This window comes from Gopherus evgoodei, chromosome 1 (assembly GCF_007399415.2).
Source record: "Gopherus evgoodei ecotype Sinaloan lineage chromosome 1, rGopEvg1_v1.p, whole genome shotgun sequence".
NCBI lineage: Eukaryota > Metazoa > Chordata > Testudines > Testudinidae > Gopherus > Gopherus evgoodei.
Window position 1 is genome coordinate 122,772,592 of NC_044322.1, and position 17,225 is coordinate 122,789,816.

At 42.4% G+C, this 17,225-nt stretch overlaps 1 protein-coding gene across 1 annotated transcript in view; it reads right to left on the reverse strand.

The window, feature by feature from the left end:
* Positions 1 to 6,178: 6,178 nt before the first annotated feature.
* The window catches only part of HERC2 (HECT and RLD domain containing E3 ubiquitin protein ligase 2), a 199,988-nt gene continuing 188,941 nt past the window's right edge, over positions 6,179 to 17,225 (reverse strand). Inside the window, 7 exon segments of the mRNA XM_030571144.1 lie at positions 6,179 to 6,457; positions 7,121 to 7,333; positions 7,913 to 8,018; positions 10,119 to 10,309; positions 12,457 to 12,569; positions 12,852 to 13,046; positions 13,991 to 14,132. Coding sequence (XP_030427004.1) covers positions 6,185 to 6,457; positions 7,121 to 7,333; positions 7,913 to 8,018; positions 10,119 to 10,309; positions 12,457 to 12,569; positions 12,852 to 13,046; positions 13,991 to 14,132 — 1,233 coding nt within the window. The 3' untranslated portion in view covers positions 6,179 to 6,184.

Sequence of the window (17,225 nt, forward strand, 5' to 3'; positions counted from 1 at the left end):
TTTGACCCGTCCTCCCCGTCCAGGGAGGGAGGGGGGCGAGACAACGTCGCCTCCGGTGCCCTGTGCTCTGCCGTTGCAGGCCTAGGAGGAAGCTGTTGGGGGCCCTGGGCTTGATGGTACGCCCAGGGTGTCCAGAACCCCCACTGTTGCGGACCCTGGTCCTGTTGCGGAGGGTCTTGAAAAAGCGCCGCTTGTCTGTCAGTGCCCAGCACTGTCCGCCTGCGATGACACCGACGGCTGTCTGGAAGGCCATGGAGGGGCCGACCGCGGCTGGTAAGAGTCTCCGCGTCCTGGCGCCGAAGATGTTCTCGGTGCCGGGGATCGGGACCGGGGTCTGTCATGGACTCGGTGCCGGGATCGGGACCGGTACCGGCCGCTGCCTCGGTGCCGGGATCGGGACCGGGACCTGCCACCGACGCGGTGTCGGGAGGTCGACCGGGACCTGCCACCAGCTCGGTGCCGGGAGGTCGACCGGCGTGCTGATCGACGGCGGGACTGGCTCCTAGAGTCCCGGTGCCGGTATTGGCGGCTGGAACCAGACCGTGACCGTCTGGAGGCCGATCGGTGCCGCGAGTACGACCGGTACCGCTGAGGGGAGTGGTGCCGGGACTGCGAGCGGCGGCGGGATCTTGAGCGACCATGGTGTCGGGACCCCGACAGCGAGCGTGAGTCCCGAGACGGCGCTGACATCATAGGTTTGCCCCTGGATGCTACCCGCACCGGAGGTACCGGGGGTGGAGGCTGAGTTGACTCAGTCAGGGCAATGAGGTTCCGTGCCGAGGCGAAGGTCTCTGGCGTCGATGGGACCAATAGCTCAACCCCAGATCTTATGGGGGAGCTCGGCGGAACCGGACTCGACGGACCCTCCGGGCCCGGAGTCGACGGTGCCGGTAGCGCCGCAGCAGATGTCAGTGCCGGGCGCTCCACTCGAGTCTGCCTGGATGGAGTTGCAGACTTCGAGGGTCTTGCTTCTGCACCCGGTGCCGGGGAAGGTCGGTGCCGGGGAGTCTTTCCGGTGCCGGCGCGATCCGGTGCCGGTGTCGAGATGACGGCCTGCGAAGCTGCCGGGTCGAGTGCCGCTTCCATGAGGAGTGTCCTAAGTCTCTGGTCTCTCTCCTTCTTTGTTCTAGGCTTAAAAGCCTTGCAAATGCGGCACTTGTCCGACCTGTGCGATTCCCCCAGGCACTTTAGACACGCGTCGTGAGGGTCGCTGGTCAGCACCGGCTTCTTACAGGCCGCACATTGCTTGAAGCCCGGCGAACCAGGCATGAGCCTGGTGCCGGGAGCCGGGGAGGGCTACGGCCCAAACCAGCTAACAAATATCTACAATACTATTTACACTATTAACTATATATAACTAACTACACTTAACTACTAACTATCAACCGTAGAACAAGGAGAGCTAGGGACGTGGAGGACAGCTATGCCGCGCTCCACAGTTCCAACGACCGACACGGCGGTAAGAAGGAACTGAGGAGTGGGTGGGCCGGCCGGGGTATATATCAGGTGCCATGGCGGCGCCACTCTAGGGGGCGACCTGCCAGCCCACTGGAGTTGCTAGGGTAAAAAGTTTCCGACGAATGTGCACGCACAGCGCGCACACCTAACTGGAATGGATGTGAGCAATCACTCGAAGAAGAACTTACATTGGTATAACTATGTCACTCAGGGGTATGAAAAAGCCACACTCCTGAGTGATGTAGTTATAACAACCTATCCCCCAGTGTAGACAGCACTAACCTCTGGACAGATCTACTGCCTCTTGTAGAGGTGGATTAACTACACCAACAAGAGAAGCTCTCCCATTGGCTTAGTAGCATTTTCACTAAAGCGCTTTATCTGCACTGCTGTACATATAGACAAGACCTGAGTGTCTTCATCTTATTCTTCTACTTGTCTTAAGGGACTTGGAACTGGCTGGTGCTTTAAGCCTTGTCTATACTAGAGTTTTCCCTCCATTGCTAACATGGATTGAACCTCTACCAGCAATGACAATGGTGGGAGTAACTGCATAAACAAGGTGTTGATTATCATTGGTATTTTACCACCATGGTGTGTAGACTTGCTCTGAAACAAATTTATATGGACAGTTTTTAACACCCTGGTGGCAGCCTAAAGCCCTGCCTATACAAACATACCCACCATTGCTACCATAGGTGGAGCTGCACCAGCATTTACAATTTACAGAACAGAAAATTTCTTACCTGGTAATTTCTTTTCTGCTAACAGCATCTCCCACAATTCCTCTATGCATGGGCCCTCTCTTCTAGCTGCAGCTTCTGGAGATGGTTCAAAGCTGCAGTAGCTTGTGCAGACCGTGCCTTCTTCTCCCACTTGCCAACAAGTAAGTCATTCCAAAGCTAGGTGAAAAATCAGAAAATGTATAACTAACATTAATGTCCACTCATTAACCACATAAGCCAGGTCAACTCCCTGCAGAGTAAATACACTAAATAAAATATGACTTGACAGAAAGCCATCTTGGTCTTGGGTGAGTCAAATTGTGGGTGATGCTATTATCGGAAAGAAAATTATCAAAGTAAGAAATTTCCCATTCTGTAGCCCCGTCTCCTACAATTCAGCTGCTGATGGAAGTAGTGAGCAATGAAAGGAATAATAAGGAACAAGAAAAGGCAAACTGAAAGAGAGAGACAGAGTCCACACCGCATGAGGATTGTCCAAAAGGCAAGGCCATTACAGGACCACCACCTGGAGCATGTTCCTGCTGGAAACGGCTTCTGTGGAAGACAGAAAATCCACTTCATAGAGTTTGATAAAGGTGTTAACCCATTACAACGTGTGTGCTCCGTGTATCTCTACAGTGGTGGCACATGCTCATTTGACCCCCAGGGTGGCCATGGATCTCATGAACTGTGCCCTGATTTCTTCTGGAAGAGGAGTGCCTGACACTGAGTAAGCATCAACACCACATAGTCTGACCCTCTAGTCTCGAGACTCTGAGCCCTTAACATTCTGAGTGAAAGGAGACACCCAGAGCGCCTGACCTCCGCATGGATTCTGTGAGTGTGAGATAGATTTTTCAGTGCTCTTCTAACATCTAATGCGTGCCACAGCTTCTAAGTCGGGTGCTGCGGTTTTAGGGGGAAGGAAGCATAATCTCTTCCAAGAGATGGGAAAAAGAACCCGGGGGAAAAAAGACTCTGGAGTTCTCAGTACCACCTTGTCTTCATGGAACATATAGTAGGGTTCCTATACAGATAGCTCTGAAACTCGATTAGCAGATATGATGGCAACCAGAAAACAGGTTTTGATGGAGACATACAAGGCTGATATAGAGAGGCTCAAAAGGGTGAATGGTTAGGGCCTTCGTCACCCGCATTATGTCCCAACAAGGGAAGACTGGTCTGACCAGCCTGACTGCTCTGAGAAATCTGGCTACCTGGAGATTCTGTTCCAAAAAGCCCAAAAATCAAGACAGAACTCTTCCAATGGCTGATACCTGGTGTCCTATGGTATGGGGCTGAAAATCTTAATCCATATTTTCTTAGAAAAAGTCAAAGGTAGATCCAGTTCCAGAATCTCTTGGACTAGCATTGGTCTCCTGGCACCAAAGGCTAAACTTGGTCCAGATGGAACAGGCTTTTATCCTGGATACTATCCTCAACACTAGCAAAATCCTGACCACTTCAGAAGACAGGCTTTCAATAACCAGGTTTCTCAACTGAAGATGATCTGGGTGGAGAAAAGTGCTTTGGAAAGCTGGTGAGTGGCAGCTGTAATGGTGAATTCAGTTTCAGCTCTACCAGACGGTAGAACCATGGCCTCCTTTGCCGATACAGAGTTATCACAATCAACTTTGCTTGTTCCCACCTTATCTTTTACATTGCTTTTGATGGAAGTGAGGGAATGCACGTTAACAGGCCTTGCGGCTGCCTGTCCATGGGAACTGGCACCCTGTTGCACTTGGAATCTGCTTCCCTAGTGAAGTATTTCAGCTATTTGGTGTTTTTGCAACGTGCAAACTGATTAACCAAGGGAAAATGGAATGTCTGATAAGATGGAAGAATACTTCCTGGTTCGGGCATCATTCTGAGTTGACTGTGCATCTGCTAAGCAAGTCTGCTTTCTGATTCAGCTCCCTTTCTATTTGTAACACCTTTCGGGAAGGGAGGATCTTTTCTGCCCATTCTATTATCTCCATCACTTCTGCACTTAGAGCTATGCTCCTTGTTCCTCCTTGGTTGTTTATGTATGCAATTGTGATTATATTGTCTGATTGGCCCAGGACACGATTGCCCTATTGGCAGCTCTAGAATCTCCTGCAAGCCAGTTTGATGGCTCTGAGCTCCAGGAGATTTGTACTGTTTCCTCTCCTCAGTGCTTGAGGTACTTTGCATCATTCTGAGTCTCAAGTGTACTCCCCAGTCTAGAGCAAGTTGGCATTGATCGTGAGACCCAGAGGCTCTGGAAGGCATAGGGAAGCCTCCCTGTGGATGTGCCTTCTGGATATTTTGTACTTTCTGGGCTTTTCTGACTTTGCAGGTGTGGCTGCCTGAGCATGGTCAGAATGTGATCTCTTGGGACTTGTTTTACACAGAGCCAAATCCCTCTAGAGAGAGCTCTCCCTCCCTGGGTATCTCTCTCTCATCCAAGTCCCATTCTCCTGGGGATGGGATCTAATCCAGACTGGGAAGGCAGGGGCTGTTTAGGAGCCCAGCATCTCTCCCTAGGGAAGGTCTTGTGGTGGGGACCAGTATTCCAGTATGGTTATTTTTGTGGTCCTGTTTTACCCCAGGACTTACCGCCTGGGCAGGCTGGATAAAGTCCTCTTTGTCCTTACAGTCTCTGTCTGTTCTGGTCTGTCTCTTGGTTGGTTTCTCTGTGGTGGAGTTATGCCTACTTGGGTGTTAACATGCCTGTGACTCAGAACTCTGTGCCCTAGCAGAGTTAGGGGTAGCTGGCTCACTAGGAGCAAGCAGGGCATCATTTGCCTTTTGCTGAGCCTGAGAAGGTGCTCTATATGCAAAGAAGCTTTCTGGACTTTGCCTGATGCTTGAGCAGTTGTTCTGCCATGCCTGCAATGGGGCATGGGAGCCAAGTGAGGAGGAACTGCAGAAGGGGCTTTGGGTGGTTGCAACCACTGCATTGCTCAGACACTAGATTAGGATGGACAAGAAGCATGAAGCAAAACATTCAAATTGCCTGAAAAATGTCCAAAGCAATGAAGTCAAAAGAAAGGGATGGGAACTAAGTGAACCACCACTGTCTGCTGCTGCAGAGGCAGAAGATCTGTCAACAGTGGGAGAACAGGGCCACAGGCCGTGCCGTGTCATGAGTCTGCAGCGCTTTGGTCTCATCTCTGGAAGCTGCACCAAGAGAAGGAGAGGAGCCCATGTTTGCAGAATTGTGGAAGATACTGGCGGCAGAAAAAAGAACGTGGCATAGATACAGCCTTGAAGATTTGAACCATTTTCAGTACTCTCTATGTACCCGCTACATTGCTACCATAAAAGTCTACTAAAGTCTTTTGTGACAGAGTTTTTATTTAGAGGGAATTATAATTTTGCTGTACATTATACATGGCAGGCATAGATTCATTTATGATGTTTCACAGAAAGGTATCGATTTGAGATACATAATGCATAAGCTAAAATATACAACAGAGAGAGAGGTGAACCTAATGGCCTTTTTCGTTTAACTACCTATAGATGTATTTCAAGGGATACTGATAACTTAATGTTCAAAAAGTTTTTTAATAAACTTCTAGTAAAGTTAATTGAAATATTTATACTATTCAGCTGCTGCACAGTATTTCAAATATACAATCAAGAAGTTACACAGAACACAACACTTATTATGAAAAAAATCTATTGCCACAATTTAAAGGTTTCACTGCTTTTCTGGATGCTGCACTACCATATGTATATAAACATTTACAACACTTCAGTAAACACAAAGCTTCTAAATGTAGTGCAGTCTTATGGGGGACACTCTCAACTCTTAAAATAAATGTTAAATGCCCATATACCGTGCCATTTATTCTAAGCAGATGTCTTAAGTTATACTCCATTATTCCTATAGTGAGTAACAAACAAGCTTTCCCCATGTTCAGAAGATTAGTATTCCTCTGGTTATACATATTCTGTACTCCTTTGCTCAAATGCCACGAGTGGCGTTTCATGCCTCAGTGCTTGTGACATATTTGTCTCTTATGTTCTTTGCTTCAATGTCCTGTTAAATAATCCTGTGTAGAGTCTGAAGCAAAAGAATCTGCATCTTCATTGTCGGAATCATCGCTACTGTCATCAGCAGCTGGCTCTCCTGTCAGTGCTATCCGGGCATAATCATCAGTGTCTATGGACTTGCAGAAATGAATGGCATATTTCAGTTTTTCCTCCAGTACCTGCTTACAAGAATACCTGGGCAGTTTCAGCAGAAAGAAGCATGTATAGGACTCAGGAAGAAAGTGGTCTGGAGGATTGTATTTATCCAAAACCTGTCAGACAACAGGCACAAGCCATTAGTTTTACTGTTCAACAACACAGAGATTACAAACTAAAATAAGACTAGGATTAAAAATAAATAAATAAAACCCCCACATATTTACCCTGATGTTAAGAAGACACTTAAAAATAATAGCTACTAAGTCAATTATCTTCATACTAAATCAAAACATTGTTCTATATAGTATGAGGCTATTAGAAATAATAGTATATGCTAAAGAAACAAGCTAGATAAAATCCAACTATTCGTTATGTAACTGGTAAAATATAAAAAATGCTCTGGTGCTAAAAACATAGCTTCAGTGTATTAAGTTGAAACATCTCATAAGATAATGGGTCTCTTAAGTGAATACTAGCAAAATCAGGGGTGACTACTACGGAGGAAACTCACCAAAAAGCAAAATAGGCAGGGAGTGGGGGGTTGGAGGAAGGTATTTAAAAAAAAAAAAAAAATCAATTGCCCAGCACAGGAAATAGCGAGTTGGACCAAGGGCAATATTTAAATGAAAGTTTGTTGCTTAGTTATGCATTTTGGATCCTCTACAGCTCTGTAAACTCTAAAGCAAACTTGATATTAAACTAGCTTAGTGAAGTTAGCACATTTTCCTGTCTGCCACCACTCCTTCATTACCAACCTGCAGGTCTCTTGACCTTACCTGAATAACAAAGTCCCTGCCTCTGAAGTCTGCAATAGTTCTAGGTAGCCTTGTCCTGCCCCATACAAATCGTAAGAAGAGAGATCGTTCTGTATTGGAAAAGGATTCCATCACCTCCCAGAACCACTGTATCAAGGAGGCAGTAGGTTCAATTCCCTTATATGTTGCTACAGACTTCAAAAGGTGAAGTGGGATATCTGGGCTTCCACATACCTGAAAATAAAACAAGACGACAAGAAAAACAACTGATTAGAAATCAGTGAACAGCAATTTGTTCCCTTCTTTCCATCAAAATGTTTAATCAGCTTTTTCAATGACAAAATGAACGTTCCAAACATCTGCTAGTTATGGTCCATTAACTCCTTCAAACAGTGAGGCTTAGCATTAGGGACAATGACTAGCCTCCTTTTATGCTACTGCAGTACTAAACTTAACACTTTACAGCTTTGAAGTGCTGTACAAAATTGAATTAGCCCTCAACAGCTCTTTCAATGATTTCTTTCCAAGTCAAATGTCAGATCTCAGCAGTTCCTGGTTCTTAGCTCCACACTTAATCTATTACATCACACTGCCCAACTGCATAAAAAGTAATCCTTGTGAAAGTACGATAGGACAACTATATAAATATTTTCTTCTACTCTCCTTCACCTACAAATTACATGCAATCTACTATAATTAGACTGCATGTTTTTACTAAAGCTAAAACGTGAGAGTTGGATCAATAAGACTCGAGTAAATGGCCTAATTTTACATCATCAATCCAGCAGAAGTAGCGAATGAGAAAACCTATACCATTGTTTCCAGTTCATATCCCGTAAAGAGTGAAAGAAGAGGAACAGGAACAACCCGGGCCATCCCTTCCCGAACTGCTGCAACTTGTTCATCAAATTCATGAAGCCTGCAGAAAGACATTTCAGTGGAAATAAATTTCAGTGAACACTTATGATCATTTGAGCAGCTTGCATTGTGAATTAAAATTACTGTCCAAAAATCATATCTTAATTAAGCCAATTTGTTGCCTCACTTATACTAATCAATAAGCATTTGGGACCACAACATTTTCACATCCTGGGATGCCTAGTTAGGCTCCTAAATGCAAATACAGCTATTTAATTAAAAGTGGCCTCATTTTAATAAGTGGAGAGCACCTCCAACTCCATTAAACTTCAAATTCTGGCTGCTCAGTGCTGCTGAAGATTAGCGCACTTATTATGGGTCTACATATGGATTCAGGAGCCTAACTAGGCACTCGGGGGTAGAAATTTTGGCCTTAGTTTTTAAAACAAGGTTGGAATTTGCTTAATGTTTTCTAGGCAGGAAAGAATTTAACTATTTTTGGAATCCCTTTTAGCTGCACATGAAGTATGAAAGTATGTGAGAATGCCAGCTGTAAAATGACTACGCTGTCTTCACATTAAAAAAGCTTAGTTAAACTTTCTCCGTTCTTGTTAAAGATTTTTTTCTATGCTCTTGTCCAATTTAGGAGGTTCACAATTTGGTGAAGTTGGATGTAATTACTGTCAGATTAACTACTAATATGGAAGCTGCGCAAGTTATCCTATATTAAAGGATTACACTATATTAAAAACAAATTATGATTTGTTAAATTATATCTTTGAAATTAAATTATATCTTTAATTATGATTATTTTGTGTGCAGGATCCCATGCAATTTCCAGCAAACTGGATCTAACTTTTGCAAAACTCTGGCTAAAAGCCCCATGTACGTATACAATGAAACAACCATTTCTGCCTCAAAGAGTTGACAATCTAATTATATGGAGGAACAGACCAGCACAAAGATGAAGGTGGAGCAGAAGACAACAGTCCAGGCTGATTTTACTCAATCAAACTGGAGAATCATAGAGGAATGTGGTATTCCTATTCCTGGCAAATTCTGGCTGTCAGAAAAGTTCTATGTCAGCCATGGGTAAGCAAGGTAAATTAGACCATCCCCAAAATCCAGGGCCACAAAACCACCTTTCCAGCCACTTTTCCTACCCACACTCTTATCTTGACCTAAGCACATCTCAGCCAAATTGGAGTATATCTGCCTCACATGTGAAGGTTAGATGGCATTAGGCAAGGACTGAAAAGTGAGAATAAAAATTTTATTAAAGCTAAGGTTAAAATGATATAATACATAGGTTAAGAAAAGAGAGTGTCTGTATATCTGGGTATAGTGCTTAAATTATCCAAAGTACAAAGGTTGGTTTAAAAGTAATACAATACATAAAGTACATAATCAGCAATAAACCAAATAAGATTATATTTAACAATATAGTTTAGATATTAGCATCCAAATATTCAGGAACATCACTCACGTAAAATTATACAGCGTGTTGGTTGTAGAAAGCAAATCTAGGAATGAGTGTAAATTATCCCTAACTGATTGAGAATTTAGATGTATTGTCTAAGGGACAACCTGTTTTAAAATTACATTTTAAAACAATTCAAAGTCTCAAGTCAACTGCCAGAGGCAAAACTTGCCGTTTCAATTTTGCATCTAAAACGGAATAGAAAGCCAAATGAAAGACTGGAGTCTAGATGCAGCAGGCTCTTGTTGTCCTGTTCTGCATTAAAAGGAGACTAATGACAGCCTGCATTAACTGGAACTTCTGAGAGGACTTTAAGGATAAGCCCAGGTAGAACAATTACAGCAAGCCAGGCTGGAGATGACAGACATGGACAACTATTGTGAAGCCCACGCCAGAGGAGGCTGGATCAACCTCTGGGCAAGCCAAGACGACAAGAGACAGTTTTGGGCACCACTGTCAGCTTGAAACAATCCCTTCTTATTTTCTCAACAATATGCCTGACCTAATGATTCCATTTTTTCCTTCTCAAAGGATATTGATTTATACGATAACGACAGGGGAAGAATTGGCTAATACCGTACACAAAGCCAGAGCACTGCATTGCATGACATTGCGTAAAAGCAACACTTCTTTAATTCCCACAATTTCTTTAAATCTAACAAGTGAAGTTATTCAACAAACCTGTAGTTTATTGCCAGTCTCACATATTCAGCTCTGTTATCCAGTGTAATATGGGTATATTTGGAACTCAACTGAATGTCTTGACCACTTGCGTTTGGCACTGTGAAGGGAAGGCTCATGGCTTCAAATTCTTCAGAAGTAGCTTCATTGTCTCGAATGTACATAAGCCCAGGAATAAAATCTTTATCAACCTTTCAAAGAAAAACAAATCCATGAGCTAAAACTGAAGGTATTCCTTCTTCACCTCTGTGTACTTTTCATATGGCACAGAAATGTTTCTCATGATAGGACAAGGGGGACTAGTCACACCAACTACCCAGAATTAATAATTGACATGAAACCAGTCATCCAACTGGCTTTTTAAACAATCATGTAGCATGGTACTTTGCAAGAAACCTCATTAGTTTCTGTGGTCCAGTTTCTCCCTCCCCCCCAACAAAAAGGGAAAGGAAAAAGTATCTGCCAAGAAACCAGATCACCACTGAGACTGGATTTATGGTTCTCCCACTCTTAGACTGGGTCATGAAGTAAAGTACCCTGTGTAACCCATCATTCCTCAGCAGGCCTGACTGGGTTTGAGACCTGCAAGACTTTCCTGTGACCAGTATGAAAACAGTGATCCAAAACAACCCTTTCAGAACAAAGTATTGTTTAATTTGAACCACAGGAATAAATCATAACAAAAGCTAAGGGATGGTAACACAAACTGTCTACATGTTTAACTGTTTAACCTAAAATTTAGGCAAGAATGCCTTATGCCAGGTATCCCAACCTCAGTGTGAGGGGGACAGTCTGCAACTCCTGCAGTCCCCTTGCATGTGTGTTTTCCCACTACACCTTCAAGGGGCTCAGGTTTTTTTTATCTGCTCCAAAGTTCTTTGTTTGAGTTTTCCAGCTTGAAAGTTCCCCTGGGATTACATGCTGGAACCTTTCCCCAACAGAGCCAGCCAGACAGTTAACCACCTGCCCTGTCCTTTTAAGGATTGGTAACTCAAGAGCTACTGCTCCTGTTGCAATTAAGTCCTTGAAACCATACAGAAAACATAAAAACAATCAGGCAAATGGAGAACATCTAATACTCATACACTATTACAGACATCTTCAAAGCATGTAAATGAAAGAAAAAACATCTTTTTTAACAGTAAAAAAACTGACTCGAGACAGGTAAGAACCCGGGAAAATGTATGAATGAGGTGCTGTGAAGTTGTTAAGCACTGCTGTGAGCTGAGATAATATGGCCCTTACAAAACTTCTCTGCTGACTGCAGCTTGAAAGGAACTGCTCTTGTAACAAAAGATCCTAATAAAAGTGTCAAGCTCTTATACAGTGCTATTCGTCTTTAGGTATCACCGGAGCTTTACAAAAGAGGTCAGTATCATTATCCTCATATTACAGATGGGGAAACAGATGCAGAAAGGTGATTTAACTAGCCCAAGATCACCCAGCAGGCCACTGGCAGAGCCTGAAATGTCTCCTAACTGAGTCCAGTCCAGTGTTCTGCCCACTGGGCCACACTGCTCCTCATAAATCATCTCTAAAATTTTAAATGTTCAAAGCTGTGGAGTTCCTGCCTCGTCTCCTTCTAGAAGCATAAACTCAAGTGCAGAAATACACAGAAGTGTACCTGTGGAGATTAGCCGTTACTATAAGGGTAGCAATACACTTAAACTGCATAAAAGACCATCCTTTACACCACACAACTTCTTGTCCTAGAAGTCCACTCCAAACAATTCAGGAGCATTTTGTGTGTACAATTTTCATCCATCTTTACTAGAAAGTCCCCTTTAAGCAACCAGTTTCTCATTTCCCTTTGTGACAGCTTAAGACAGGTTTCACTGTGTTCTGTAATTCAAACAATTAGTTTAACTCTTTTCATAAGACTTAAATTGATTTAAATTTCTAACTTTAAAGGGCAAAACAGAACTTTACACTGTCTCAAAGCTAAAAAGGTTAGTCAAAATGCAACAAGCTACAGCTGCAGAAAGTCAGTCTCAGAGATCTTATGCTAACTTCTTTCTCGCTTTCTGTAAATCAGACCTATTCAATACTTAAAATTAAGGACATGAAGCTACACCACTCAGGAGTGTAAAAAAATCCATATCCCTGAGCAACAAGGCTATTGACAATTTAACTCCCAGAGTAAACACAGCCAGATTGGTGGAAAAATGCTTCTGTCAATGTAGCAACCGTAGTTCAGGAAAAATCTCTTATGACAGTGTACACACTGCATCTATACTGCAGGTACATGTTGGGATAGCTACAGCACCATAGCTGCGCTGGAACAGTCCCCATAAGGCAGACATGACTGTAGATCTATGATCAAGAACTGCATACTTACTTCACTCAGATCAGCAATTGTTAGGTTCATCCCTGCCAGCTGTTTCCATACTGGTTCTGCCAGATTGAGGCTTAGCGGGCTGCCAGTTCTGATAGCAATGCCCAGCAGCACACCTGGACATGTAAAAAATATGAATCATAGAATATCAGGGTTGGAAGGGACCTCAGGAGGTCATCTAGTCCAACCCCCTCCTCAAAGGAGGACCAATCCCCAGACAGATTTTTGCCCCAGATCCCTATATGGCCTCCTCAAGGAATGAACTCATAATCCTGGGTTTAACAGGCCAATGCTCAAACCACTGAGCTATCCCTCCCCTTAATTTATGTTTTAAATTCTACACACTTCCCACGGTCAAATATTTGGTAAAGTTATTACAGTGCTGCTAAGAAATTTACCCAGGAAACGAAACATGTTCATATGTAAGAGAGACTTGGCAGCAGGGTTTAACAGGAAGCAATCTCTATTTGCTCCAGATTCATCTCTTCCATTTGGGGTCACAATGAGGAGAGGGGTAAGCCCATTCTGGAGCTCTTCACACATTTCTGCTATTGATTCACTGTAACCTCCACCACAGTCATCCACGGACTCGCCTTGTGAAAACAAAAAGTTGGTTTAAACATGCAGATCACTTCAAGAGCGTTTCCAAATGCAGTCCTGAATTAAATATATTAACATTTCTCCTTTGCGATAGATAAATAGAAAATTGTATTTAAAAGCTGCATTGTTATATTGATAAAATAATTTAATGCATTTTAAATTTTGGTTCTGTAATGTAGTTTCCTCCTTGATGGACATGATTATTTTACAACCTTGTATAAGCGTTACCATAAACAGCCAGACATTTTAAAACATCTATGGACTGCAAAGCTAGCATTTAAGAACACAATAAAAAGAAACAAAACAAATTACTCTGCTTAATCAACATGACCTTGATTAAGAGTAGTTTCAATTAATCCTATTTTAATTTATATTATGATATTTTTAAACTCCTGGTTAAACCGTGTTCTCTCCTAAAGCTACCAGGTATAACTGTGTCACCACTAGGCAAAAGGAGGAAGCAGGAGGATGGCAGGAAAAATAAAAGATTCAGTGAACATAAGATTCTTAGGGAATATTTTAAAACAGTCGTTCACTTTGATACAGTTCTAAAAATGCCAATATAGCCATAGATTGGAAGTTTATTAGCAACATCCTAATCTAGTTTACTTTTCACCATTAAAAGAAAGTAAAATGCAAATTGTGAGCCAGATTCAATTTCAGAGTTACATTTGGGTTAGAAATCTGCATCTTTGATTTTTAAAGTTCATTATCTTTGGAATTTGAGAGTACGATGATGGAAACATTTCTACTGATACAAAGTTTGACAAAACCTAAACATGGGGCCTGAAATTCTTGGAAAATGGCCTTTGCACTGCTGAACATACTAAGCATTTTCTTTTTTCCCCATGCTCTGCTGTAATACCACCTCCCATCCCCCAAAAGGAATAAAATAATATGGTAATGGGGGAAGTAGGGTTGATAAAGTTATTCTTACCAACAAACTTTACTTTCCAAACACGATGAGGTAGAAGAAGACTGTCTGGACTGAAGGAACTCATTTTAGCACACATTTGACCAAACACTGACTTTGTACCATCAGGACCAGCCAATCCACCTTTACTTCTAGAACGCTTTACCTAACAAGTGAACAAGTGCATGTTATAATGTGGCTGAAACACATTGTGTTACATCAGACCATAACAATGTTTGAGTATTGTTGACATGCTTAGCACTGTACTCACACAAGACTGTACCTATGGCAAGGAATTTACACAGGCTAACACTGATGGGCCAAAGTTCAATTTCAAATGGCCCAGGGTTTTTTAGATATGCAATCTCCCCTTCCTGCCAGGCTCTTACTACCACACATTCTCCTCCAACTGCCCCATCCTCCTCCAGGCACAAGGAGACAGAATCAGTTTAAATTTCCACTATTGCCTCCTACCAAGACATTTCCTCACCTCAGCCCTTTTGATCCATCACCCAAAGCAAAAGTGAGGCAACGGGGGAAGAATGAACATGACCATACTGGGTCAGATCAACGGTTCAGTGGCCAGTGTCAGATGCATCACAGGGAGTGAACAGAACATAGCAATTTATCAAGTAGTCCAGTAACAGCTTCTAGTAAGAAGTTTAAGGACACCCACAGCACGGGATTGCATCCCTGACTATCTTGGTTAACAGCCATTAATGGATCTATCCTCTATGAACTTATCTAATGCTTTTTCGAACCCAGTTACACTTTTGGCCTTCACAACATCTCCGGGTAATGAATTCCACAGGTTGACTGGGTGTTACGTTAAGAAGTACTTTCTTATGTTTGTTTTAAACCTGCTGCCTATTAATTTCACCCTTGGTTCTTGTTATGTTATTTTCATTTTGTCCATTCATGATTTTATAGACCTCTGTCATATCCCACCTCAGTCATCTCCTTTCTAAACTGACCAGTCCCAGATTTTTTAATCCCTTCCCATATGCAAGCTGTGCCAAATCCCTAGTAGTTTTTCTTGCCTCTCTCTGTACTTTTTCCAATTCTAATACATCTTTTTTGAGATTGGGGAACCAGAACTGCACACAGTAGTCAACATGTGGGCATACCATTGATTTATATAGTGGCATGACATTTTCTATCTTATCATCTATCACTTTCCTAATAGCTTCTAAAGTTAGCTTTTTTGATTGCTGCTGCATATTGAGTGGACATTTTCAGAGAACTATCCACAAGGATTCCAAGATCCCTTTCTTGAGTGGGAACATCTAATTTAGACGTCATCATTTTGTACGTATAGTTGGGACTATATTTCCCAATGTCCATTATTTTGCATTTATCAACACTGAATTTCATCTGCCATTTTGTTGCCTGGTCACCAGTTTTGTGAAATTCCTTTGTAACTCTTTGCAGTCAGGTTTGGACTTAATCTTGAATAATTTTGTATCATGTGCAAACTGTCACCTCACTGTTTACCCCCTTTTTTCAGATCATTTAGGAATATGTAGCATTTATGAATGTTTTAGGGAAAAGGCTAGACTAGGGATGGATCCAGCTCTCATTATTTATTTATATGTAGCCTTGCCAACCTCAGATTGTGGAAATTTCAGCTTTCATTAAAAAATAATACTTTTTCAAGCCCTCTGCAGAGATAATCTTTTAAACATAAACTGAGTGTAAACGGATCTGCAGAAAGCCTGAAACAATGATTCAGAGGGAGGAACTCCCTGTTCCCCATCAATCTCATTCAAATGTCAAAGGACATGTCCCACTGCAGTGTCAACCTTAATTATTAATGATCATTTTAGGATCAAAAGAGGAACTAAGCGTGGGAATTGGTGTTGCTGAAGGGAAGAAAATGTAGAGGGGGGGAAAAACAGATGAGCCTCACAAATAAAGAAGAGAAACAGAAAAGGGGAAAGAGAACCAAGGCCAGAAGAAGTGGCAGCCTAAAGGCGGGAGACGGTTTGCATCAGTGGCACTCACAATAAGGGATTGAACAAATAAATAATAAATAGAAGTGTTGCGATGGCAAACTTTTCACGCATATCTGTGGGAGATTAGGCATGAATCGAGGGGAGTATTAAATCCTTAATTTATACTCCAACCCATGGATAATAAGTAAACCCGGCCCTCCTTCAAATCACTTTGATCCTGACCACATTAGTGAGACTAGTACTATAATACCATGTGCAGTTCTGGTTTCCATATTTCAAAAAGGATGCTGAAAAATTATAATGGTCTGGAAAATATCTGATAGTTAAGAGACTAAAGCAGCTCAATCAATTCAGTTTGTCCAAGAGAAGGTTAAGAAGTGACTTGATCACAAACTGCAAGTACCTATATGGGGAAGAGATTTATGATAATAGATGGCTCTTTATCTAGCAGAAAAAGGAATAATTACAATAACAGTCAATGGTTGGATGCTAGAAAAATCGGATGGGAAAGTGAAAATTTTTAACAGTGAGGGTAATTAACTATTAGTCTGACCTAGTGAAACATGATGGAATCAACATCACTTGAAGTCTTTAAATCAAGACTAGATGTTTCTAAAAACTCCAACTGAAGTTATGGGCTTGATGGAGAAGTTACTGGACAAGCTTCTATGGATGGTGTTATGGAGGAGGTCAGACTAGATGATAATGGTCCTTTCTAGCCTTCACATCTATGACACCTCTGGGCTAGAATAATGCTTCTGACCCTGACACAAAGTGGGACCCTGCAGCTACTAGTTTGTTTCAGGCGAGATTGAGTTTAAGAATTCAAGCTCAATGAAGATTGGAAGGACAGGGTAAAATCCTGTTTTCATTAACCTACTCCACGATGAAAAAACAACAGGCATGAGGATGTAAACCCAAACATCTTAGATGCTATTGCCTCCTCCACAAATCCCTTCATAATTCACGATATTGTAGAAACTGTGAATATTGCAATTATTAGGTTTCCACCACAATTTTGAGAGTGGCCACCTCAGGCAGCCAAGGCTCCCAACAGCAAGGGCCCCTGTTCTCTGCCCCGGGTAGCCACTGTCAGCTCCAGGCCCCCGTTCTGAGTCCCCAGGCAGCCAACAGGGAAAAATCGTGGATATGTAATAATGGAACTTATAACTGCAAATAATAAGGTCTATTATTACTTTTCCACGATTTTCCATGGCTTGTCCACAACTCAACCACAACTTTTGGACAATCATCCCATGATTCAAATAGGACCTTGCTCATTTAAGTTATAGATATGAGGAAAC